This window comes from Falco peregrinus, chromosome 1, assembly GCF_023634155.1.
Source record: "Falco peregrinus isolate bFalPer1 chromosome 1, bFalPer1.pri, whole genome shotgun sequence".
NCBI lineage: Eukaryota > Metazoa > Chordata > Aves > Falconiformes > Falconidae > Falco > Falco peregrinus.
In genome coordinates this window covers 20438282-20464271 of record NC_073721.1, presented here as the reverse complement: position 1 = coordinate 20464271, position 25990 = coordinate 20438282, and the positions used below count along the sequence as shown (strand labels likewise).

Genomic DNA, 25990 nt, shown 5'->3' with positions numbered 1-25990 from the left:
GTATTAAAACTAAGCACCAAATACATCTCCTTTAGCTTAAAATTAAAATGCGGGGGTGAGGGGGTGGGTTGTTGTTTTTTTAATTCTACTATGTGGCTATCAACTGCATTATGTATAATTTACAGAATTTTGGACAAGTGACTGGCCTTCCAAAAGGGGCAAATCTTGTGCTTTCATAGTTGCTGCGTTGCAGGAAACTACTGTATTTCTTGATGGTTCATGAAGTATTTAAATCTACAAAGTTGCTGATTTAAATTATTTTAATGCAGCAGTCATGAAACTCGTCTTACATTTAAAGGTATTATTGATTGATTGGTTTTTTTGGGGAGGGGGTGCAGATTTTTATTTTAATTTCAGCATGAACCACTCTTGTTTAAAAACAAGTTACTTCAGTGCCTTTGTTAAACTCAAGTTGCCTCTTGTACCACTTACATTAGTGGTAGTAGGCTGTTCAGCTGTTAAGCTAAAAGACCCATCACCCAGGTACTTGCTACCTTAACTTTTGCAGCTTCCATTAACTCTTGCAGCTACAATCCTACCTTGTTAGTGTATTTTTGTGTGGGAAATTCTGACAACACCGTAAGGAATCCCAAAACACTATGACGAAAAGAACCCAGTGCATCTAATGCCCTGCTCTGTGCCACCCTTTCCCGGTGGAGGTGATACCAAACTGGACTTTGTATTGAAGGTAACGAGGAGCACTCAAGGTGAACTCAGCTGAGCACTATAAAGATGGCATCCAGAAAAGCTGATCCAGGGCACAACAGTCAACTTTCTGCTCTACCATCATCCATGAACATACTCCCCTTCCACTGGCTAGACAAGCCCTTGTGTGTGCAGCGAAAGGTCAAAACCTAAATCTCTGAAGGTAAGGTTCACTGGTCTACCATTAACACTTACGTACACACCTGCAGCTTAATGTTGTAGCTTCCTACTATTAAAAGAAAACCAGAAACTACAAAACAACCCTGATAGTGACTGTGTAACTACTCTGAAGCCTCTATGAAGACTATTCTCAAAGCGTATTAACCATAAACAATTTAAGGCGATGACTTTGCAGGGAAGGAAGGGAACCTAGAGGGTAAAAGTTATGCGTGACATTAACAAGAATGCCTTGATACTTCAGTCAATTAAAAACAAGTCATTTCAGATGAAGTTCATTTTAGGCTATACCAAGTAACTCCATAAAGTTCATGCACTTGTTAAACAGTTCAAGCAACTCTGATTTCAGAGTATGCATGTAAATTATACTGGTACAGGTACTGGCTTTAAAATACACTTCGGGCTGATTATGCAATTTTGAAATCTAGCACAGATCTAGTAGAATCCCCTCCAGATACAGCACAAGTAAGTTTCTTTTGGAAGTAATGCAATTTTTTTCAGCAGTATAGCTGAGCAGAAGAAAAATCCTTGGACAGGAAGTAGCTGTTGCTAGTTTCTGTTTAAACTGGCAACTCCTGCTTTTAACATGAGAAGCATTGTGACTGATTACATTCAACTTCCTTAAATGATTTAAACTACCAGGTGGTAATGAAAAAAGCATGCAGCCATTACATACTCTACATGCAAGTATAAAACCTGTTTAATGGAAAGTGTAAAACACGAAACAGAACTTTGAAAAACCTCCTCAATGCAATTGCCTATGTAGAAAATGCATCCCTGTCCCAAAAGATTACCTCTTGCTTGATCTGACTGAATTCTGTGACTGATAAGCGTACCTGAACCTGTTGATCCTCTGCTTGTCCGAGACCGATTACTATGATCAGTAACAGTGCAAGAACAGTGGTGCTGTGGATCTGGCTGAAAAGACAGTTCAAGTCATTTATGTTTGTGTGAAAAAAATTTAAACATCAAGATTATAATACAGCTACGAGCTACTTAAACACATACATTTCCTAACTTGTATGATGTTGTAAAGGTCTAAGTAGAGCTTTTACAAGTGTAAGGAGGGTTAAACCAACTTTAGGAGTAGAAAATATGTTTTTATAACACTTACTTAGAATGATCACTGGGCCAGTTAAAGGCATTCTCACCATTTCTGGAAATTGTTCTGTTACAAAATAGATTTTAGAAAGTTTGTACACTTGTGAAAGCTAAGTCAAAGGATGTCGAAATTGTACACAGAAACCAAACAAGCAGCTATCTAAAAGCTATCATTGAAATTAGTGTTTTAAGGCTTAGATAAAGAATACTTTGTTAGACAGACCAAGATATCAGTAGAGTAGGTGTTTCAATAAATTAAACCAAAAGTATTTAATACTGAAACAGACTGCACAGTGGTAGTACCGCAAACTTATGCAAGAAAGTGTTAAAAGACTACCCTGCCCTCATGCTTCTGAATACAGCTGCAGGAATGACTTCTTAACACCTATGCAAAGCTTTACAGCATCCTCTCCTACCCCATAGTTCTTCTAAAACGTTCACAGAAGATGCTAGACTACCAGTGCAGATGGTAGATCGAATGGTAAGATCGAATACTTAGCTTTTTCCGCAAGTGTTTCAAACTTCCATTTTTCAAAAGAAGTTGAGTACCACCAGCTGCATATAGGTGTGGTTAGCAGCTGATTGTGAGGACTATAGTGGAAGAGCTATCCATGAACAAGTGACTTGCTCTGCTTGTTTCAGAAGTGCCAAGCAATGATGTTACTGTTAACCTGAGAGTATCTAATCAAGTGGCAAAGTTGATGAACTCCCTGGCACTGACCACCTACGACATTTGGTTCTCAAGTAATGTTTGACTACGTTAACTGTCAAAGCACCCTATTCAGTAACTAAGGATGATTTTGGTGTAATTTGCTATGCCTTACCGAGAACGTGTTGGTTCTGTTAGGCCTGGAGAAATGATCAGGTAAGAAAAGCCGCTCCTGTGGCTGCTGGTGGGTATCTTCTTGTATTGTTACACTGTGAGCTCGACTTGAGTTCCCTCGAGATTTCTGCATTGAAGAGTAACAGTTACGATGACTTCCTATTGCAGCAGTACATGCAAAATAATTAGCCTAGAAATTAAAGCTAATTTTCCAAGACAAATATTCTATACCTAGTTATGGCAAGAAAAAATTCTGCCATTAATTAGAATTAAAGTATTCCACTCTTGGTGATGCTGTTAGTCAAAACTGATATGGCTTTTTTTGTGCATCTATTTCAGTTGCTGTCACAAGATAACAAATAAATGGGAACTCTTGGGTTTGGTAATTTGATCAGCAGTGGTTACAATTTTATACTATTCAATTATTCAATAATAAATTTAAATTACTGTGCCTCTTACCTTATGCTTCTGGGATCCTGCAGTGCTCACATGCTCTGCCACGTTGCTGGTAGTAATAGGTGGTAGGGGATTATTTCGGTTTAGCAGCAGTGGTGAGGGTGAGGTCAGCTGCTCATGTGCAGTTGGACTGAAATGCCCCAATAAGAGCAGAAAAAACATACAGTTTATATGTTTGGCATTGCATAAACATACAATATGGTCGGTTTGTTTGGCATTATAGACAAACAACATTAAAACTAAAAGCAACAGTTGCAGAATTTTGCTGTAAGATGCTGGCGTTAGGGCTGCCTATTGGAGACAATTTAGAAGAGGAGTTCTGATGCAGGTAAAGTTTGGCAGGAATCTTTCTCATCTACTAACAAGAACTTCTAGTTTTCAAAATATTTAATATGAAGCACATAGGAAAAGTGAGTCTGAGAATGAATGCCCCAGCAGAAACCCTGGTAACAAGTGTATATAAAAGCTGGTTGGTGGTTAAAATGCAGCATCCAGCACATTTTGAAGGAGTGTGCTGTGCAGCTGGTACTCCACAATAAAGGTGTGTGTATATAAAGGTGTCTTCATGGCCAGTTGCCATACAATGGTAGAATTTTTTCTGCCCATTCCCAGATACGGCATTATTTTCTGCTCTTTGTTCATAACCTTTAGGATGAAGAACTGCTTACTGCTAACTTCAGCCTAGCAACTGGAGATAAATGATGAACCTAGAAAACAGCAGCAGCCCATGTTTTAAGCAAAGCAAGTAACAAAAGCTACCTAATCCAAGTGCATATTATAGCTCTTTCACTTACTACAAGCGTCAAATAAAACATCTGGGGGTAACGCTAGGCTTCCACCTTCTCCATGTTATGTTTGAGCATAATATAATAGAAGGAACAGGTGCCAAGAGCCTTCTAAACAATCTAACTGCACAAAATAGCTAATGAATTAAGCTTTAGCTAAACCAATCTAATTGTACAAAATACAAAATTAATTAAGCTTTAGTCACAGGAGGCATGTAAAAAAGTACTGTATTTTCTAGGTACAGCCTTTTTGTATGACAGCCTTTTCACATGTGTCTGCATGTTATTGTATGTTTGAGAAGTGCTAGAAAAGATCAAGAGGTCCTAGCTCTATACGCGTTCTGGAGTTGGCTGAAGGAAGGATTCCTCAGAAGAATACATCAGAAAAGCTTCAAACTATAGTCAGCATTTAAAAAAAAGATTTTTCTAGTCTATGTTCTACATAGACAAGTTTACATTAGACATGTCTGGTAATGTAGACATGTCTCCATTAGACAGTCTAAGTCTATGCTCTACATACATCTAAAATATATGGTAATGAAGGGGAGATGTCAACAACTGTTAGATCGATTGAAACCTGAGGAAAGGGAACAGAAGAATAAAATACTGGAAGTAGAAGCATCATGTGTGAAAGGACAAGGAACAAGTCTCTGAGCAGTACGTGACAAAAAATAACAGACTGGATGAGTTTATAGGTAAACTACAAAACTGAAGGGGAACTACGTCAATTTAAAGCACCTGGAATACAGAAGTATATTAAACCCTGTATTGTTTCCTAATACCCTGTGCTCCCTTTAAATGACTACATTCAGTCAGATTGTTATGCCAAACAAAAATCAGAGATTCTAGATGTGATTTGAGGGCTCACTGAGTTCATTAGGAGTCCTTTGGTCAGTCAGATAGGTTATCTAAGATAAGCACCTTCTTCACAGCCCAGTCTGGGCTAGGATAGCAACAGGTAGTTTGATCTCCAAACCCTAGATTTTTAAGTTAATCTTAAAAACAGGCTATAAAAAAAAGAAAGTCAATGCCAAAAAAGAGATGGTATTTGCTTTGCTTGTACTGCACAGACTAGAGTCTATAGTTTGTGTGCAAAACTACCTAAATATGTATGCAATTCATTGAGTCACAGCTTGTAGCACAGTAAATGTTAATTTTAGCAACTCTGCTTTCTCAGGGGAAATTGTGCTTTAATGGGCAGTTAATTTCTTTAATCATAGAATCGTTTAGGTTGGAAAAGACCTTTAAGATCATCAAGTCCAACCGTTAACCCAGCTCTGCCAAGTCCACCACTAAACCATGTCCCTAAGCACCACATATACATGTCTTTTAAATACCTCCAGGGACGGAGACTCCACCACTTCCCTGGGCAGCCCGTTCCGGTGCTTGACCACCCTTTTGCTGAAGAAATTTTTCCTAATGTCCAATCTAAACCTCCCCTGGTGCACCTTGACGCCATTTCCTCTTCTCCGATCACTTGTTACTTGGGAGAGGAGACAGACCCCACCTCCACCTCTCAGGCAGCTGGAGAGAGCAACAAGGTCCCCCCTGAGCCCCCTCCTCTCCAGGCTAAACAGCCCCAGGTCCCTCAGCTGCTCCTCATCAGACTCGTTCTCCAGACCCCAAAAATAACTCATGCTCTTTCTGTTCATCTGAAGGCTTTCTGAATAAGCTGGGTTCTCTAAATAATGGTAACTTGCAGCAAGAAACTGCTTTTGAAACGTACAATCGAGTTCCCCTGAAGACATCATCCACAGACCCTGGGGTCCCAGTACCAGAGTGGCTTCTGTTGATGGGATGCAGGGTACGTGGTGGTGGGTTTCGCCTTCTTGTGGAACGTGACAGGGATGATGTGCTGAGCTCTAGAGGACGACTTGGCCACACTCTGGTAGAGAGGATGGAACTGGAGCCTGGCCGTTTGTCATCCAGGTCACTAACAGAAGAATCACAAAACCAAGAGATATGGTCAACATGACTGATAACTACCTGTTAGCAAAGCGCTCATCTACGTGTGACATTAATAATATGATAAGTGGATAGAGGTGATGTGTTTTCATTTTTTTACATAACTACAGTAATTTACAGCCAAATTAGAAAAGAACAGGGGACGGAAAAGAAAAAAAGAAGCCTATTGATTTTTTTTATTAAACTATGAACCTTGTCATTGGGGATTTCAGTATAAAATTAATCACAGAACAGATTATAAAAAAACATACTGTTAGCATCAGTTTTCACACCCATAGCCTAGATCTAACACAGGTCCACCTCCTGCAGCTGAGAAAATCAGTTTCTCTATCCCATTCTGAGCTTCATCTCTTTTCAGGATGTCAGATAGTGCCAAGAGTAATGCCACAGCTAAGTGGTAAACCAGCAGGAATGAAACAGAAAACCTGCACTAGGAGCATACTGTTTCATAGAGGACAAAGAAACAAACAAAAAAGCAGGAAAATAATTAAGAATTGCTTTCTCCAGTGCAGAAAGTTCTCTCACAGTGTTTTGGGTTGAATTCCTCTCACCGTGAGAGTGCTCTACTGTTCAACAGATGATCTATAGTACTTACAGTGTTTTCTCCTTTACAGGCAGATTTCTTTGCTGTAACTGGATCCCATGTATCACCATCAGGCCATTTAGATTACGTTGAGAGCCACTGCTGGACCCTTGAGAGAGACTTACCTGAAAGTTTAAAAAATAAGTAAGTAAATTACTGCCAGGCAGAGACATACACACATATTTACAGATTTTTGTCCTTGTAAATAATTTTGGAGGAAAGAAATTGATTTCTTCCATTACATCCATATATATATACTCAGTTATATTATCTCCCCACCTAAGACAGGCATCTTAGCATTCATGCAAATGGCAGTGCTTAGAAAATGTATTCTACCATGCTATGTCATACTTAGTATTTTCCAGCTTTCCAACTGAGCTTCTCGTTTGCATGATGGGATCTTCCAACAATGGCTATAATCAGAAGCTTTACAAAACTGATTTTTAGTGTATGTTGACATTTTATGTCAAGAACAGAACTGCGAACTCCTTTCCTGGAATACAGACTGATCTGGAAAACCATCAAATTCCACCCACCGTAATGGCAGCAAATAGAAAATACCAGAGCTTTAATCTCTCCAGCATACATACTTGAGGTGTTTTTCTCCTCTTTTTGCTTTTGCGGCCGCATCTGGGTTTTGGGCACTACACATACAGTAAGGGAAACATGAGGAAGAGGCAGGGGTAAGAAACAAAGGAGAAAGAAATAAAAAGAATTAAGATGGAAAGAGATGAATTAAAATGAAATAAACAGGTAACACTTTGATGCTCACCACTTTAGGATCAAATCATCTAAAGCAGATTATATAGACAAATTCAGCATCTGAGAAAACAAACCTGTTTTACAACTGCACTGAAATTTTTCCTCCGTTGCCTGATGAGTTAACTATAGGTAAATTAGTGAGAGTGGATCTCACAGACATAATCCTTGATCTCAGAATTTAGTTCAAACATTATTAAAATACAGAAAGAACTACATCGTTAATGAAGTCACATCGTTGCCCAATACATATGTAAAATACTGTTTTGAAGAGAAAAGTAGGAACTAAAACTTGCAGCTGAGGAGTAACAGAACTTAAGTATCAGAAAGGACAGTCAGCATTCATACAAAATCCAAACTAGTTATGTATCTAAACAGTCCCCTGGCGTATTTGAATCTGTTTGCTTAGGTGACACTGTATTGATTCATCCCTACACAAAACAGCTGGCTAAAAATACTTACCAGATTTGATGTCACTGAGGGCATTTTAGCTTGTGGCACATGGGGTAATAACACTGGCAGAGGATCAAACTGCAAAGGGCTTCTGGCATCTGCTCTGATTGTTTCTACTGTTATGATGTTTTTCTCATCATCTATGCAAAGCAACAGAGAATCCCTGTCAATACAGACTACTGTCATTGCTATCTGCGGACAGTGCTATGAATCCAAATTTTTATAAAGACAGTCCTCTTGGATAGTAATCTCTGTTAAATCTTTTGAAGGCATGTCTCACACTGTTAGCAAAATAACCCTTTTTTCCCTGCCCTGAAGAGATTATTCCCACATACATCTCCCTCACTGCAGCCTTGCAAAATTAAGTAACTGAAATCCCCTTTTGAATCTTCAGTTTAATTGTGATCCTTACCAGAGGCTGACCCTTCCCAGTGTCTGCAGATTAATTCTTCCATGCAGCCCAGGACTTCACTCCACACATCATCAAACACAAATGTAAGCACAGAATCCTTCATGCAGGAATATGGAGAGATAGGAGGAAACCGCAATTTCCGTCTACCAGAGGACAATCCCATTTTCCTTTCATGCAACTCCTCCTCCCTGTAAAAATGTAAGCATTACCTGTACCATAAACACATTTTCTTTGTTTCCTATATTTTATTTAATAGGATTAAAATATCAGCTAAGGCTGCATTTCTGTTCTATTTTCTCTTAAACCGAAATAGGTCAAGGCAACTGGCTGAATAGCTTGAAGCCATTACTGCAGGAGAAGTTTCGTACTTATCACACAATATTGTTTTCTGGGAGCTGATAATTTAATAAACAGTAATATCAAGTAACAGTGTAATACTGAAAAAGGCAAGCTTCTGTGCATTGGGCACCTAACTTTTTTTTCTTCCAGAATCTACTTGTGACCTAAATGAGAAATGACTGAGACAATCACCTTATCACTGTACACCTTCGTTTCCCCATACAGAATGACTATAAATGATACTTCCTGAATAATACATCATTTACCAAGGAGATTAAAGTTCCATTAAAACTAAATATTAATAGTTACAGTGACATCTGTTCATCACATTGTTAGTTTCCGTATCTAACGTCACTACAAAACTCTGAGGACGAGAGAGAGGAATGTTACTACTCATGATTGTTTAATGCCACTCAGCCTGCTGCTCCAACAGCCAGAAGGTGTTCAGGGCCCAGGCTTAATTCAGTTTTAGACAATTAGATGTAATTTATGAGAGAGGAGAAAAAAACCCGCAGTCCACAGCAACAGGTGGACTTTGCTACTGACTTCCACAATACAAGAGATATTCTGAAGTGTGAAACCTGGAAGACAGCTGCTCAAAAAAGTAGACGTTCATCTGCCAATTGAAACTACAGAAGGAAGAAAACAATTTTGATACAAGCCCATTGATTATGGCTTTCATATCCGCTCCCTGAACTAGCACTTAAATCAAAAAAGCTACAAAAAAGGAAATACCACTAGAAAAAGCTATAATGCTTCTCCCATTATTTTACAGATCACAATATGGTTTGCTGCAGCCATGTCTCTCTGGCCCAGTCAAAGCAAACCACCTAGCAATGCGAATCTCACAGTTCATGCAGCTAAGTGGCTTTTTTTATTAAAACCAATTAAGCAATAAGCAACGGACAGTACCATCTAGAGTCCTTACCCAGGCCACGTGTTCACATGGATGGGTTGAATCAAGTAAAGGGTCAAAAAGAATTCTCTTTATGCCACCCTTAATCCTTTCTTCTGAAGATAAAAATAGTGGTAATTATTTCTTGGCAAGCATCAAATCCAAGTCTTAAATTACCACCGAAAATCTGGAAAGGTACAATTCCACCCAAAATGCTAGTACAAAACCGAATCAGCATGCTGCTAATGCATAACAAACAACAAGGACTTTGACTTAGTATACAAAATAAATGGCATTTAAACAAATATGCCAATACATAACAGGCTCTTAGTTATGATGGAATTAACTATTTAAACCAGGCACAAAAATGACTAGTATGAAAAATTACAAAATATTCATAAAAATAATATAGCAAAATAAACTTTTCTAGGAAACGGATTGGGAAAATTCCCAAAGCCCCAGCAACCTCAGGCTTTTGAAGGTTCTCTAGAAGATAGATATAAAAAAACCCCAACAAATTCATCAAATACTTTATCAACTAACATCAAAACCAAATACATACATATCTTAACAGCAGGAATTCCAGGACATTGGTAGTACTTGCTATCTTCAATTGTATTCAACTGAATTGTATCTTCTATTATTGTATTCAATACCTACACATCTCTGCGGTCAAATGCTAAATATTCCTCCATTATGCCTTCAGAGACAATTACTCCATCTCCTTCTTCGCTCTCCGGAGAACACAAGGTCGGAGACTTGGAACGGTCAGTCTTTTTGTGAACAGGAGTAACAGAAAGAGGTACCTTCTTGCCAAAAACACTAAATCTGAACAGGTGACAATTTTCAGAAAGCAGAAATGAAATAAGTTGTCATTCTATTTCAAATAGCAGCATCTGGTGAACTGAGAGACAACATGATAGTTAAGGCCAAGCAGCAGGGAGGCCAACAAATTATGCTTGACAGTTAAAACTCTTTTGGTTTGGGTATTTTTAATTCTTGCTAAGAAACTTCAGAAAAAAAATCAAAGATAATTAAAAACATTCTAAAACATTAAATAATAAAAGTAGTACTAATGTAGTGCTTTGTATTTTTGAAGTTCTATACAAATTTAATAGACAATTAACAGTAAAACCGGCTATAATACATACATATTCTTAAGAAGTCAGTATTTCTGCTTAGTGACTAGTTTACTGTGGTAAGCAACAAGCGCAGCTATGCAGTCTTGCTATTCTGAATGTACTACTTCTAGTTAAAAAGAAAAAAAACGAAACCAAAAAACAGTGTGCTGTGTTCAAAACTCAGCGTAACAGAAAGGAATTAGGCTTCACATTTTAAGAAGCCTTTCACTGCAGTTCACTGAGAACAAAATTACCTTCCTGCCTTGGTACGGTCTGGGTTAACCGCTGGTACTTACTCATTAGAATCTTTTTCTTGTGGTGAACTTACATCTGAAGAACCTAAACTGCCAGAAGGTGAACTTGAATACCATCCATACCCTTCATCTGTGGGGATCACTATCTGCTTCCCCACAACCCTGCCATGGCAAAAGCAAAAGATAAATAAATCAAAAAACATTGCAAGTGAGATTATTGAAGTGTGTGTAAGAACACGCAGCAGCAAATCCTAAAAATTCTGTTGAGAAGTTATGTGATTTTCTTAGTGACAGTTAAACGTGGTTTCAGTTGTTTTCCCTAGTACAGGCTGCTTCAAGTCAGGTAGATACATTTAAGAAAATTTTGCTTGGTTTTTATGTTCTGTTTATCATAATACTTTTGAACATGGACAAAACTGTTCAAGTCCACATAATGAAGATTTAAAATTGAAATTTCCAGATACCCATAAGAACTGCTGAACTAGGGTAGGAGGATTTTTAAATTATTCTAAGCACCTGTCTTTTAGCTCTACCGTACATCTTTTCTAAGAGAATTTTGCTATGTTAAAGCCAAGTCAGCTGCAAATAGCAATGATCCCCTGGTAAGGAACCAAATGTGACATTGCAGAATGTTTATTAACAACAATGAATGGCAGGTAGATTACCAAAGTGATCTTTTTATCTCTATCACCTTGCTACTTATGCTGTTTTAAAAGCAACTGTTTCCATCCCTACCCTTTTATAACCCTATGATGGTACTAGCATTAGCCTATTAATAAAATACCTGAGATGAGGAAAGTTGGATGTCCACTGGTGGCATTCTTCCCGCAGTCCCTCAACATGCGCATTTTCTTTCTGCTCATAGAGAAGCTCATCAATCTGCCTGAACATTTGCTGAACTTGTTGTGTGGCAGCTTTATCAAATTCCTAGAAAGGGAAGGTATTCAATAAATACCTAGTGAACAGCATTCAGTGGGTTTAATTGGGGTTTTTTTATATAATTGAAAAAGACAACTATTTGTCAGTCCCAGCTCAGCAGGACTGATTCAAACAGTTATATTTCTTTTTCACAGAAAGACATCAACTTTAAATAATTCGCCCCCGGAGACAATGCAGACTGCTGTTAAGACCAGCGGTAGCTACAGAGAAAGCTTACATTGACACAACAGAAAAACTATTAAACCATTCTGAAATATCTGTACTATTAGTATTAAGTTAAAGACATAGTAATTTACACAAAAGAAATCAGAACAGGAAGGATAAAATTCAGTGACATTTTAATGAAATCGAAAATTTGTTGCTTGCAAAGTCCATAGGCAACAGCAAAACAAAAAGCAATGCAGGCTGGTGTGAAAGACTGAAAGTGAAGGATGTTCAGGGCCTTTGCTACATGTTCTCATGTAGTTAGAAAATGGGGTCAGTTCCTGTGTAATTTAAATCTAAACAGTTCCATCTCACCTCACAGAAAGCAACTGCACACTTTGTATTGGTAGGTGGAGAATAAAACATACTTCTAAATGAAAATATGTTTTAGGGGCTTACTATATTTTGAGAAACTTACAAGTATGCAGAAGTTTGATAAACTCATGCCACATGTCTGCAAGTCATCCACTCATGTTTGGGATTCCAAGCTAACAGCATTTATTATGTTGTATACACTTACGCATTAAATGATTTTAATTTCCAAAATTTTAGGTGGAAATGCAGAATATCAAGTAATATCAGCCTGATAGGTTTTGATTGGATAGAAAGGAAAGAGGAGGAAGATGCTCCTTCTGGGATGTTTCATGACGTTCGCTATCTTGATCTACTGACAGATCCCATCTTCATTTTTATCCTGAAATGTATTTGCAATGGTAATACAAATGTCTTTCTATTCACTGTGCTAGATTCGGCTTGGATGATTCTATTCTACTCACATCATAGCCCCAAGAGAAGACTGAGCTGTCTTCGGTGGAAGTGTCAGCGTAACTCTGACCAGCAGAACCTGAATTCCCATCATCAGCTGGAGTAACAGAAGGGTAATCTGACTCCTTCCAGATTTCAGACTCCCTGAAATGCACACGTTGAGGAAAAGGAGGAAGAAAAAAACCCAAACAATACACAATGAGAAATAAAGTGGATAAGTACTTTTCTTTCTGTACAAAAAAAAGTATAGATATAGCAATAACAGACTTTTCATAGCGTGAATATTTACTTCAGAGGCATTTAAGCAGAAGCTATAGTGCACAAGTAATTATAACAACTGTAATGCCTAATAATCTCCATGATGTAGGAAGTCTAGAGGTCAAGCAAAACATAGATTTTCCAAAAATTATCTCAGCTAAACTGCAGACTATTTCTAGTCCCACCACTCAGGAATTATTTTTATCTTCTCTCCTCTTGTTTCTGCTTTAAAATTAGATGACCCAGGCTACTTGGGATCTGGGAACAGAACATGGCTACACACTTTTTTATTATTTCCAAAATAGAAAGGACATGTTCTGCAATGATATAGTTCTGAGGTAAAGCCTACCAACTGCGTCACTTCTGTAAAGATAACACAAAGGTGCCTGGGTTTGCCACTATCTCCAGACAAAGATTCGTTTTATGTTATGACAAATACCTTGAGATCTTGCCATAGTTTTCAGCCGTGAGCACGGCTGGGCACACCTCAGCTCGTGGTTCTGGTGGCGGATGATGCCGCAAGGCATGTTTTGGAAGTCCTTTTCTGAAACAAGTGGAACTTGACATTACTTACAAGAATACACATCTACAGAGTCCTCGCGTTTTAAAGGTTTGGGGTGTTTTCTGCTTTTCAATGAATGTACTAATTTGCATACCACAGCTCATCAGTTATTATTGGAAGGCTAATGCTTGTTACCAAAGCTTTAGAATTAAGGTATTAAAACTGACTCCAGGCTAAACACGGAGTTACAGGTCTTTGCTTAGAAATCGGCGTCTTCCTTTAAACTTAAAACGTAGTTGTGACTTGGTCTGCAGCTCTCTGGAAGCAGATCCAAGGTCATCATCCCTGTAGGAGACTTCTAATCAAACAGAAGAAGAGTAGCCACCAAAGTGGGCACAGGCGAGTTAGGAGAAATAGTGTTGGATCGATTTTTGTTTTCAGTTTAGATAGCTAAGAAAGTGGGTCAAGAGAAGTCAGAGCAGCGGGAGGCAGGGAGAGGAGTGCCAGTACAGGAGCACCAGCCCAGAGAGCCCTGGGATGAAGCCGCCGTTCTGCTGCCACGGCGGCTCGGGGGGGGGGGGGGGGGGGGGAAGGCGACAGGGTCAGACGAGGCCACAGCCCAGCTGCCAGAGCCGGAGCGTTTGCTTAAACCTCTCGCCTCGCCCTGCACAGCGCCTGCACGGCCGCTGCCTCTCGGGCTCAAAAAAATCAAAGAGCCCGACACAGACCCCAAGCGCTGCGCAGGGTTCACTCGCGTTCCCGTCACGCCCGCGTCCCTCAAGCGGCAGCGCCACGCTCGCCCGCCGCCTCGGGCGCCAGCCCGCCACCGCCGCTGCCCTCACGCCGGCCGCAGCCCCCGCACAGGCCTCCGCCCCCCACCCCGCAGCTACACGTTAAACGCGGCCGCCCCGCCCGGGGACACGCGGTGACCCGGGCCCCGTCTCGCCATGGGGCCCGGCTTATCGGGCTGAAGAGGGATGCGGGCGGGCAGGCCCGAGCGCGGGGATGGAGCGGGAGCGCGGCCCGAGCGGGGCGGCGGGGGCCGGGACGGCGGGGCCAGGGGAGGCGGCGGCGACTCACATCTCCGGGGCGCCGGGGGGCACCGGCTTCCGCGCGTATCGCGAGATCATCCTCAGCCGCGCCGCGCCGCCGCCGCCCGCCGCCGGGCCGCCGCTGCCGCCATGCCGCCGCCCCACCCCCGGGGAGGCGGGGCGTCACCGCCCGGCCCGGCCCGGCCCGGCGCCATGGAGGGGATCGGGCGGGCCGCGCCGGCGGAGGACACTGTGCGCTACCGTTTCTTTGCGGCGGCGGCGGCGGGGTCGGGCGGCGAAGCGCTGTTGCGCCGCTGCGCCGAGGCGATCGTGGTGCGATTCGCGCCGCTTCTGGCCTCCTATATCTGGCAGCGGCAGCCGTTCCGCCTGCGTTACCTGCCGCCGCGGGGTGAGCGGGGGACACTGCGGGCCCGGGCGGGCGGGGAGCGGGGCCGCCTGAGGAGGGGCCCGGGCGGGCGGGGAGCGGGGCCGCCTGAGGAGGGGCCCGGGCGGGCGGGGAGCGAGGCCGCCTGAGGAGGGGCCCGGGCGGGCGGGCGGTGAGCGGCGCCACCTGAGGGGGAGCCCGGCGGGACGCTGAGCTGCCTCTTCTCTCTGCCCCCGGCCAGGCGACACCCCGGCGCACATCGGCGGCACCACGGCGTTCGGGGATAACGTGGAGGACGAGTGGTTCATCGTCTACCTCGTGCGGGAGATCACCAGGGCGTTCCCGGGGCTGGCGGGCAGGTAACGGGCCCGCTGAGGCGCGGTCCCCGGCGGGGGCTGGCGGGGTTCGGGTCTTAATGTTAAAAAAACGGTGGTCGTGAGTACAGAGCGTGCGTTGCTGTGCTGCGGGGGCCGCCCTTGGTAAGAGACCGGTTTCTCCTTGGCCAGGGTCGATGACAACGATGGGGAGTTTCTCTTGATCGAAGCTGCAGATTTTCTTCCGAAGTGGCTGAATCCTGAGAACAGTGACAACAGGGTGAGTGAGACGGCCGTACCCATCGGCAGGAGGCTTACAGTGGCCTTTTGCTTGCCAGCTGGAGTTTTCTCTTGCCCCCAGTCTAGCCGAGTGGTCTGACTGGCCACAGAAAATCCAGAGTGCTGTCTGTCCCTTACTAGTGCAGAAACTTCTGGTCAGGGCTCAAGACCTGGCTTAATTAACAGCATGGGTTTTTTTTCAGCACACGTTGTTTTCATTCTGGTTTTAATGAGCTACTTTATGCTTGCTGTAGATGTTGAATGAGAGACTTCACCACTGGAAACCTCTGATACTTGACTCTGGTCAGTGTTGTCTTGCAGGATGCTGTGTAGAGTGAGTGTGTCCAGCGAAACTGCTGTAGGGATATCTGGAAATTGTTACAGATAGCAAGTGGTTCTTCTAGAATTGGTTTGTTGATGTAAGGAAGAAAGAGAAAGTTCTTAAATGTTTTTATACTAGTGGCAAGACATTCATATGGAGACTGCAAACCTGTCTTCTAGGCTGTGAGTCTGCAGTGTTCAGCTAGATCTGACGCTTGCATGTAAATCATTCTTGAAGATTTGTTCCTTAATGCAGAGCTAACTGAAGTTTTAAAAACTTGCTACTCATGGTGGCAGATGTGAAGGCAGTGAAGCTGTTGTGCTATTGATTGATCTGTAAAATCAGTAAGTTTGGCCAGCTTTCCATTTTCTAAGTTACTGGAGTACAAGGGAAGCTTGGATAACATGGCAACTATGGAATGTATTTGGCAGTGTAGTACAAACATACCATATCGGTCTCCTTAAGGACCACTCTTGGGTCCACCTGAACTTTCTAGCTCTGCTATAGCCGCTTGAATATTTTCTACCATATTCTCGAGTGCTCAGGCATGAGGGTTTGTTGCCCAAAACTAGAGTGTTGGTGACTCTACAAGGAGACACACTGGGTCTGGCATAGGTGAATTAGTGAGTGGACTCCTTCCCCTGCAATCTGCTGCCAGATCGCCTTGCTGTGGGTGATTGCTGGTAGTTAAGTCGCTGAATTTGTTGGCAGTGGGTTTAAAAGAAAAGGGGTGGAGCATCACAGAAAAATTAATTGCAAACCTGTATCTGGACTATCAGGGCCATATTTTCCTTCCGTCTGAGGGGACAGAGTGAGGGAGTTGATGTTACATTCACTCCTTCTCTTAGGTTCGGGAACCAACAGAGGTCATGTATCTGAAATAATGCTTTTTAGTCCCTGTCCTATTCTTCAGCAGTTAGGTTATGCTGTCTAAATTTTCTGAAGCAAATCTCTAGTTGAATAGAAGCTTTTGGTGTTACTGTTATTAAGGAAACAAGATATTTGACCAAATGTTGCAGTTAAAATGGGGCTTTTTATTTACTAGTTGGATCGTGGTCTCTAGAATCTCTACTTCTTCCCCCATTTAACAGAAATGACACTGTTTCCTCTGTTATTTCTCTATTTGTACTTCAGTATTCTCTGTGTTTAAACAAATGCATTCGTATATGCAATTATATTTTGCATTGCTTAGTGTGTGACTGTTCTTACCCTGTCTGATGAGCTTGTTACTATCTGCCAGGTGTTCTTTTACAAAGGAGAGCTGCACATCATTCCATTGTCAGATACTGATGAACAGGAATGCGACCTATCTGTTCCCAGTCCAACAATCTCGCAGGCGTTAACTCTGTTATCCACCCGTTCGGAGGAGTTCTTGGCTGCGGAACCCATTAGAACAGCAGTGTATAAACGCATCAGTGGGTATGTGGGTGTTTTATTTTGGTTTTCCGCAACAGTGAGTTTTGATTCTAGGCCGTCTGGGGTACTTGTATTCAGTCATTTTCCTGTTAGATGTGATGAAGTTGCTTCCTTTTCAGAAAGCACCAGCTGGAAGTGGGGTTTTTTTGGCATTCTAAAGAGGGGGACCAGTGTCCTGTAGGCTGTACTGTGATATGGGGGCTCTGAAAGTGGTTCACTGCTATGATGCCACACCTGACAATGACAAGGGTTATTCTTCCTTCATATCCTTCTTGTACTGAACAATCTGAAAGTTCTGTGAGCCTTTAGGAGCCCTTCTCAGGGGCAGAAAGAGGACTCTGAGCTAAAATGTAGAATCAGCATGCTTTTCAGAGCGTCAGCTTGTCACAGGTGTGTTTGGCACTGTACATTATTTTTTTGCAAGGATTTAACAGCGTGAGCCAGATGACTTCCGCACTTGGTGTGGTAAAGGGCACTGTATAGCTGGATTAGTCAGGTTCATAGTGATTCATCTTACCAATGTGGGGATTAAATTTTATTAGCTGTGCATATTCATATATATATATATAAAAACATATTCTAGGTGTTAGATTAGCTGAGTTTTAGCTTTAGTTTAGAATAATCTTCTGGCACTTGGCCCATAATATAGTTTAATATCAAAGTGAAAATGGGAATAATAACTAAAAAGGAGTGGTTTGGGCTTGCAGTACACTTAATGCATGCACTGTGTTGCTATTGTATGATACAGGTATCCTGAGAAAATTCAGGCCTCGTTCCACAGAGCCCACTGCTACCTTCCGGCAGGCATTGCGGCAGTGCTGAGGCAGCGCCCTTCGCTGGTGGCTGCGGCAGTCCAGGCCTTTTACCTTCGTGATCCTGTAGATTTACGAGCCTGTCGCTCTTTTCAAACTTTCCCTCCAGACAAGCGTGTGATGACTGTAGTAAGTGATCCTTCTAATGTAACTTGTCACTTAATTAGGTTCTGTAACTGATGGATGTTCTGTGGTCAAGTGATAAAAATACATGGATTTAATTTGTAAAACAGCATGTTTTCTGATTCGTTTCTTTGTTTCGATGCTAGGCGTGATTTTTCAGTTCATTACGCTAATAGCTTTTCTGCTTTCAGGTTGACATGGCTAGACTTTCAAATGGCTGATCATGAGAAAAGTGTTTCTGAAATCAGAGGTTACTCCTTTGCTGAAATGCTTGCAAAATAAATTGATCCAGTTCTGTGATCAGAGCAGTTTGACAGCACTGCTACCTAACATAAGGAGTTGCTAACTACCCCTAGCTGTTCATTCCAAGGCTTTTCACCTTCTCAGCTGTGCTTACACAGCTCTGTGAAAGCTATTTTATGAAGTGTTTTATGAGCATTGTCCAAGCAGTGTTGTACCTGGTATGTTTGCGTTACAGAGTCATACTCCTGGACTCCTGAAAATAAGCTTTGGAGTCACATTTTAGACTTCTGGACTGTTTCTGAAATCTCAAATTTTGTTTCATTAATTGAAAAGAGCCCTTAGATTTTTCAAAATATACCTTGTTGGCATGAATACTGAAAATTTTTCCTAATATATGTAGACTGAAGGAAGTTCATGTTTATTTAGAGATGTCAACTTGGAATATACTTTGTAAGATCTGAAAAGCAAACATATCTTGGGCAAGTGTATCTAAGATGTATTTTGAATATTATCTCAGGTGTGGTCTGTAATATGGGTTCTTTAAAACAAAGTTTAGATGCGAGTGGTGGAAAATTGATGCCTGTACACGACACAGTCACGCTGCAGTGAATGTGTTTTTTTGCTCTGGCTTTTTCAGGTCACTTTCACGAAGTGTTTATATGCACAACTGATGCAGCAGAAGTTTGTTCCGGATAGACGCAGTGGATATACACTGCCCCTTCCATCTCACCCTCAATACAAAGCCTATGAACTGGGCATGAAACTGGTAGTTATTTGTTATGCGTTTTTTACTTAGATCGCTTGTTTACATATGTCTGAGAAATTACTCTTTTCTTCTAAGTCTGCTAGTACAGAAAAATGTGAGCAAATTCACAATTACATTTTTCTGGAAGTACAGTGCCATGGGAGATTTCTTTTTCAGAATGGAGCACTCATGTACTTCCATAGATCATGAATACAGGTAGAGTGAGTCTTCGTGCTTATGTGACGAGTAGCTTGTGCATTATAGATCTGTCTAGATTGCTTTGCCCATGTAGAGAAACTTTGCACAGTCAAAATGATCCGTTATTGTTGTAGAAAGACAGATTCCAACTTCCAAAGCAAAATACTACTAGCTGACTTAGAGTTGGGCACCTGCTTCTCAAATGGCAGCATCAGGAGCTGAATGATTGTTTTTTATGCAGTCATTTAAAAGTGCACTTAAATTTGTCACATCTTGAGAACCTCTTGTTGCATCTCTTGTACAGGCTCATGGCTTTGAAATTTTGTGTTCCAAGTGCAGTAAAGTATCTCCTGATTCCAAGAGAGCTGTGTTAAGTGGTCCTTTGTGGGAGAGATTCCTCAGGAGCCTGAAGGAAAAAAAATATTTCAAGGTGAATTTGTGTGTGTGTGCACACGCATTTGTGCATGCATGTGTGTGTCTTTTCAGCGTTCCAGGAAAAACATGTTTTAGCTCTTGAACTTGCGTAAGTAGTTACAGCAGGGCAAGAAATCTAATGCTTCTGTCTATGGAAAATGCATTAACATCTTTAAAGGAGATAATGTGCAGTTTGTTCCCCTTTGAAATGAATGTATTTCTTTTGGAAATTAAAAAGGAAAAAGGATTTGGGGATGAACTCATACATATAAAGGAAGGGGAGATACAGTAAGATAAAGGAAACCACAATACTGTTGTGTGACAGTGTAACTCTTTTCAGTGTTTCACATATCATTGGCATGCGTCTAGAATTAAATAGGCTTAAAGATACATAGTAACACCCATGGACCCATTTGGGCCCATGTAAGCATATTTTTTGTTTCTGTGGGTTTGGTGGCTTTTGTTTTCTATGTTTGGGTGGGTTTTTTTTAAAGAGGCTGTTGACTTCTTATTTGAAGCTTATACATTTGACTTAAATTGATTATTTATTTGAAGATTACAAAATTGGACAATTAATGTCTTTTAAATATAGGAAAAAGGGAGTATTCTTACAGTGTTGCAGTGTCACTTCTGTGGATAATTCCCAGACAGCAAGAGATTCATTGACAGTGTCTGTGCAATTGTAACCTGGGCACGGTAAATCCACCGTGTTGTGGGATTCCTTGTATTGTCTTTGATTGGTTTTAGTGTACACCGTATGGTATTGCAGGATAAGGCTTCAATTCATATTTGACTGTGGAAACACCTTATGCCCATTTGCTATATTTTGTTCCAAGTATACGTGGTAAAGCAGTATTACTTGTTTTGCTTTTCTCAGCACTAAATTTCTAGGTGACAAATAGTCATTGTTGTGAAGCCTGACTGTGAAAAGGAAGGGGAGGGAGAATAGTTTAGATTCATGCTGGTGACTTGCATTGAACAGGGAGAAATGGAAGGATCTGCTAAGTACTTGGACCTGTTGCACATGGCAGAAGATTACTTCCAGCAATCTGTTACCAAGCCAGAAAGGTAAGAACTACTTGAAATTGATTAGTAATCGTACACTGTACCTACAAGTACTTTAACTTATGTTCAGGTTTTTTGTAACAAGTATTAAAAAAGGTATTTTCTCCATTGTAAACTTAACGTCAGTGCTGTGGCTAGGACATATGGGTATTAATTCTTCTAGATTACTCTCTACTAGCAGAAGTTACTGCTTGAGTAACTGTTTATCTTGTTTTTTGTGAAATGCTGAGCTATTCAAAGTGGGTTAAGTGGTGACTGAAAAGCATCATTTTCTTGGTTGGCTATAGAAAGTGTATAAAAGTTTCACTGAAAAGCAATCCCAGTGAATAATAAATATGGAGTAATCTATCTCCTTTACTCAAGACAGGCAGCTGGCTGTAGATTTCTCCAAAAGATCAGATCCAAAAAATAAATCATTACAAAAACATCTGAGGGTTTGCCAGCTCATAATATCTTGACTGTAAGTTGCTCGAGTTTCCAGTCTGTGCTGTTTGGGAACTGGCAATCATAATTTACCAAGAGAAAATAAATAGGAAGAACAAAGGAAACCTGAGAAATGGGCTTGGGAGCCATCAACAAGGAATTACAGTAATTGCCTGTGTCTTGTTTTGGCTAATTCTGTCTGTATCATGGTCTGGTACTTTCCCCAGATTCAGTTATCTTTTTTACATGTTTGCATAGAAGGAATAATGAGGAATTTGAGTGGAAACCTGCATGTCAAGTGTGTGATGCCACTGGCATTGTAATGCTAGTAAAAATCCATTTCAGTAAATTGAATTTTCTTCTTCTAGCTCTGTTGAAGTAAGCCCAGGTGATGAAATCTTGACATTGCTACAGGCAACAACCATTGATTTGAAGGAATTTGAGAGAGAAGCAGCTTGTCTTCCTCCAGAGGATGGTGAGTAGTATAAGGGGGGTGGACTATTCCTATCACAAATGATTACAGGTTGGGAGGGGAGGGTGAATGTTCACAGCACTGTACTGGTCTCGCTGCTTAGTTTGTCTCCTATCCTATGACTGCTAGAGGTGCCATCACTTAAGATTGAGGCAGCTACTTCATTTGTATTAAGCAGCAAAACCTGAGGCTGTGAATTTACAAGATACACAATGCAGTTTCTGATTTGATACCACAAGATCAGGAACACCATGCACACTGACACCAGATCCAGTGCTTTGTGTCAGCTGTCTACCAGGCAGAAAGTATTTGAGCGTTTTATAATAATAAACCAATTCCAGTACTGACAATAGTTAAGTTACGGTCTGGTCTACTCTGATGGCCAGTATATAATAGGGGTTTTTTTCACTCATTTGGTGGCAATGTAGTTGTTGCCAGTGTGCAGTACAGGTCATGTCTGTATTTCTGAATGATGCAGTAGCACACAAATTCAACATTTAATGTTAATGATCATAGTCAAAGGTTGGATCGGCTCTCCCTTTATAGTGTAAGCCTTCTCTTCCTTCATTTAGTGGCAGAAGGATTATATGTGACTAGAACAGTATCTGCTTGTTTGAAGCTGCTTATAAAGCAGAGTTTTAAAGTAGTAAAATGAAATCTGAACTCTCTTTTTCTCAGCCTCTCACTGCCTTAGACCCTTTTTTATCCAGTATCAGCATGAAAATTTAATAGTCAAAAATAAGCTACAAAATGCTAGCAGTACTCTCAACTGTCTGGATTGGGCCTTGTGGGCAAACAGACTTGTGCAGAATAACAAACGTGTCCTATATTCTTTCAGATGACAGTTGGCTGGAGATTACACCAGGTGATCTAGATAAGTTGCTGAAGGAGGCAAGAAATGAGTCCCTTCTTTCCTCAAATGAGGAAGAGCAGAAATACGACTTGGAAGCAGTTGCTGAAAGTATGAAGGCTTTTGTATCCAAAGTCTCAACACATGAAGGAGCAGAAATGCCATGGTAGTAGTAATTTTAAGTTTGGTATCTGTTGTAGAATGTGTTTTCATTCTGCTGCAGCCCTTTGGTTGATTTCATAATGCAGAGAATCAAAGTCTGTAAATGTTCTACTTGACAGGTCCGAAACAAACCCATGGTAGTCGTGAATATGTGGTTGCTTTTAAACCCACTTGGTGACCACTGTGACTGTGCAGGTAAAAGTGCTGGAAGTTGCGCTCATTTCCAGCACTCTTACTTAGTTTGGTTTTGTGATACTAAAAAATTTTTAACCTTTTTAAGGTTACTTTTTAAGGCTTACTATTGTTTGTTACCGGAGTTCTTAGTAGTGTTACTAAAATGTACATCTCAAGTTAGTTGGCACTGAAGTTTTTCTGCCATGGCAGACTATTCAGACTGCTAGGATTCTGCTGATGAGGCTGTGCAGAAGCAAAAATGAAGCTTAAGTTGAGGGAATCTCTCTGTGAATTAAGCCTGTTGATTTTTGGGGTACAGCTGTACTTAGATTTCCTGTAGATTAATATTTTGAATATACTAGGCCTGTTTTTGCACTACTGAAGTACATACTATATGCCTAGAAGCGGGAGAAAAGAATCACTGTGGATCCCTCTCATTGTTGCCAACAGTAGAAGAAGAGTGCTAACTGAAGATACTTAAGTATTTAGACAACAGCAGAATGCCACTAGATTAATTGTTGGGAGTTAAATAAGTGTGTGAGAATGTTGTGGGGACAGGCCTTTAATTTAAAAAAGAAAGGTGATAGCCTAATGTCCAGGTTCTTTCTAATAGCCTTAATATTGAGAAAATAATGCTGCGTAAGCTGTATGAAGAGTATAAGCGTCAGCTCTATTTATGCTCTTAACTGTTTGATCCCTTTTATATAATGCTGAAGTCAATGTCTGAGTTGTACCGTAGGTTTTCTCAGTTAATTAACAAAGAAAAAAACAAACCCCAACACATAAAAAAAGCAAACCACTGAGCCTTAAGAGAGACCAGAATGAAGCCTTTAGTGTTCTTTCTAGGCAGGAGACCTCAGATTCTTAACTTTTAAAATCTTTTTTTAAGGTCTAACGCCACCACTTTGTTCAGAAGGATTTAGGCATGCTTATTTTGGCTGTCTTCAGTGCAACTTTTGTTTGACCATGACAAACCATTAACATTGTTGGGTTTATTTTCCCTTTCATGCCAGGAATTCCTCCATTTGCTGTTCTAATTTGTGCAGGTGTCAGACTTCTAAACACTTCCAAGACCGTTAGTTCAGACGTCCCAACTTTAATCTAGGCTTGAGTGAAATCAGTATGCCGTATGGCGTTTTCAGGCTTATGCACGGATAAAAGCTTTATTTATTTAAAAATATTTTTATATTTCAGGTCATCTGATGAATCCCATGTTACCTTTGATGTAGATTCTTTTACAAAAGCATTAGACAGAATTTTAGGTGAGTTGCTTCTTTGTTTCTTTTGTCAAACTGTCACTTGGTTATTTAGCTTCCCTGGGTCTTCTGATCACCAGTGGCACTGTGCTGATACATTTGCGATCTGTACTGACACAAAATAATACATAGGGGTGGACTCAGAAGAGCTGGATTCTGATGATCTGGATGAAGAGGAGGAGTTTGATTTCTCAGATGAAGATGATGAAGGCTTAGATGCTGAAAGTGAAAGACAAGACCAGGAGGTGTCACCTAATGAGCTTATAGGCAGTCTCAAGTCATACATGAATGAGATGGACCGTGAACTGGCACATACCAGTGTTGGTAAGAGTTTCACCATGCAAAAGAAGGGGGTAAGTATACCTTGAGTTCTAGTTCATAGCATAATAGTTTTAAGAGTTTTAGTAGGAAAGAGGAAATATGCTAAAGTGGTCGTTCTGAGTAAGATGATGAAAAAGTTCTGTCTTCTAGTCATGTGTTAACTAATTAAAAAATTCTGTGTGCAAGCAAAATGTGCTGTGGTTGCACCATGGTATCTTTTTTTTAAACAAAAAGTTATCTAAGCATTAACTTGCACATCATTTCCAAGACTTAGTTTTATTTTTTTACTCTTGTTTTAGTAGTGAGGCAAGCAGCTGCAGCTTGACTTCATGAGTTCCTGTAGTAGATTACTGCCATAGCAAGCTGAGCCAGGACTCAGTAACCCTCTCTGTCCTCTTGGAACTTACTCTGTGTAATGGAAAGTGATGATTTTTAACTGGCATAAGCATTTGGTGACTAAATTTGTGTCTGTCAAAACAGTGTAGAATGTAGTGAACTTTGTTGGCTGCAGAACTGTTTCCTTGTTTATTTTGTCTTGTGGTTTGTCTTTTTTTTTTTTAAAAAAAAAAAAGGGTTTATGTGATATAATTTTTTTTCTTTATACTTACTGTAGGCAAGTTCTGCTAAAGCAGCTATGTCGCAGAGTGTTGGCCCTGATTCTGGAACAGAAGATACTGAGTTGACACCAGTTGATGTGGATATGAACCTAGTAGCTAACCTGCTTGAATCCTATAGTGCTCAGTCTGGACTGGCAGGACCCACCTCTAACATTTTACAGAGCATGGGGGTGCATTTACCTGAAAATGCAGATCATACTGGCTCAAACAATCGAGCAACAGAATAAGACTGGCTTAATTCAGAAGACATGGCTGACTAAAAAAATGAAGCACAGGAAAACTAGCAGTATTTGGAAGAAGAGACAAAAGGTTTGAATTTTATAGGATTTTATGCATTAGTTATGTGTGACTTCAAAGATGCAAAGTGAATTTATCTGCAAAAGCCATCTGTTTGGATACTATCTTGGATAGAAATCAGATTTTTCCAGTGGTAGCATGCTTTCAGAAAACTGAAAAATGATGATGTGACTTGAATGAAACTTTTAGTACTAAACCTGTCTTAAATTTTTCATAACAATGATCCAATTTGCCATATTTCTAAAATGTGCTTTTAACCATTACTAGGTGGTTTCAGTATCTTGGAAAGCAGTTCATGTTCTGAAAATGCTGCTGCCTTCAGGGGGAGATAGAGGAATACTGTGTTATAGGAACAGTGTTCTCGTGCGGATTTGGAAACCCTGGTTAAATGTTCAGCAAGGAATTAATAGCTCTTCCAAAAGTACAATGCTTCATTGTAAGAACTTCTGATAAATACTGTAAGAATATGTTCTTTATTAACCAAGAGGATTTGAAGAGTAATTGGACTGAATATGTAAATATTGGCTATAAGTATTTTTAAAACTTGTTTAAATAAAAGCAAAAATACAACTTGA

At 40.7% G+C, this 25990-nt stretch overlaps 2 protein-coding genes and 1 long non-coding RNA gene across 4 annotated transcripts in view; 2 read left to right on the top strand and 1 right to left on the bottom strand.

The window, feature by feature from the left end:
* Positions 1-6726, top strand: part of LOC114011501 (uncharacterized) — a 6807-nt gene extending 81 nt beyond the window's left edge. The window contains exons 2-3 of the long non-coding RNA XR_008746943.1: positions 126-868; positions 6627-6726. This is a non-coding gene — a long non-coding RNA (uncharacterized LOC114011501). The remainder of the gene's footprint in view (positions 1-125; positions 869-6626) is intronic.
* The window catches only part of FAM149B1 (family with sequence similarity 149 member B1), a 19887-nt gene extending 5199 nt beyond the window's left edge, over positions 1-14688 (bottom strand). The window contains exons 1-14 of one of the 2 annotated variants that reach the window (XM_055801089.1): positions 14577-14688; positions 13434-13538; positions 12748-12880; positions 11613-11755; positions 10871-10990; positions 10114-10281; positions 8220-8407; positions 7817-7947; positions 7186-7239; positions 6608-6720; positions 5774-5980; positions 3266-3392; positions 2808-2933; positions 1719-1800 (exon numbers count right to left, since the gene is read on the bottom strand). In XM_055801089.1, the coding sequence (XP_055657064.1) occupies positions 1719-1800; positions 2808-2933; positions 3266-3392; positions 5774-5980; positions 6608-6720; positions 7186-7239; positions 7817-7947; positions 8220-8407; positions 10114-10281; positions 10871-10990; positions 11613-11755; positions 12748-12880; positions 13434-13538; positions 14577-14626 (1747 nt within the window). In that variant the 5' untranslated portion in view covers positions 14627-14688. The remainder of the gene's footprint in view (positions 1-1718; positions 1801-2807; positions 2934-3265; positions 3393-5773; positions 5981-6607; positions 6721-7185; positions 7240-7816; positions 7948-8219; positions 8408-10113; positions 10282-10870; positions 10991-11612; positions 11756-12747; positions 12881-13433; positions 13539-14576) is intronic. The other variant, XM_055801121.1, reaches the window with a different exon arrangement.
* Positions 14687-25990, top strand: ECD (ecdysoneless cell cycle regulator). Its single transcript, XM_055801030.1, has 13 exons — positions 14687-14936; positions 15154-15271; positions 15419-15506; positions 17068-17246; positions 17992-18184; positions 19059-19187; positions 19669-19794; positions 20761-20846; positions 21635-21741; positions 22577-22754; positions 24119-24186; positions 24313-24533; positions 25115-25990. The coding sequence occupies exons 1-13, from the start codon at positions 14741-14743 to the stop codon at positions 25343-25345; spliced, it is 1920 nt and encodes a 639-aa protein (XP_055657005.1). The 5' UTR covers positions 14687-14740; the 3' UTR covers positions 25346-25990.

Coding starts and splice junctions, on each gene's coding strand:
- ECD (XM_055801030.1), top strand. CDS start 14,741: ATGGAGGGGATCGGGCGGGCCGCGCCGGCGGAGGACACTGTGCGCTAC. Junction 17,247..17,991: donor GTGTATAAACGCATCAGTGG/GTATGTGGGTGT, acceptor TGTATGATACAG/GTATCCTGAGAAAATTCAGG. Junction 19,188..19,668: donor ATGAACTGGGCATGAAACTG/GTAGTTATTTGT, acceptor TCTCTTGTACAG/GCTCATGGCTTTGAAATTTT.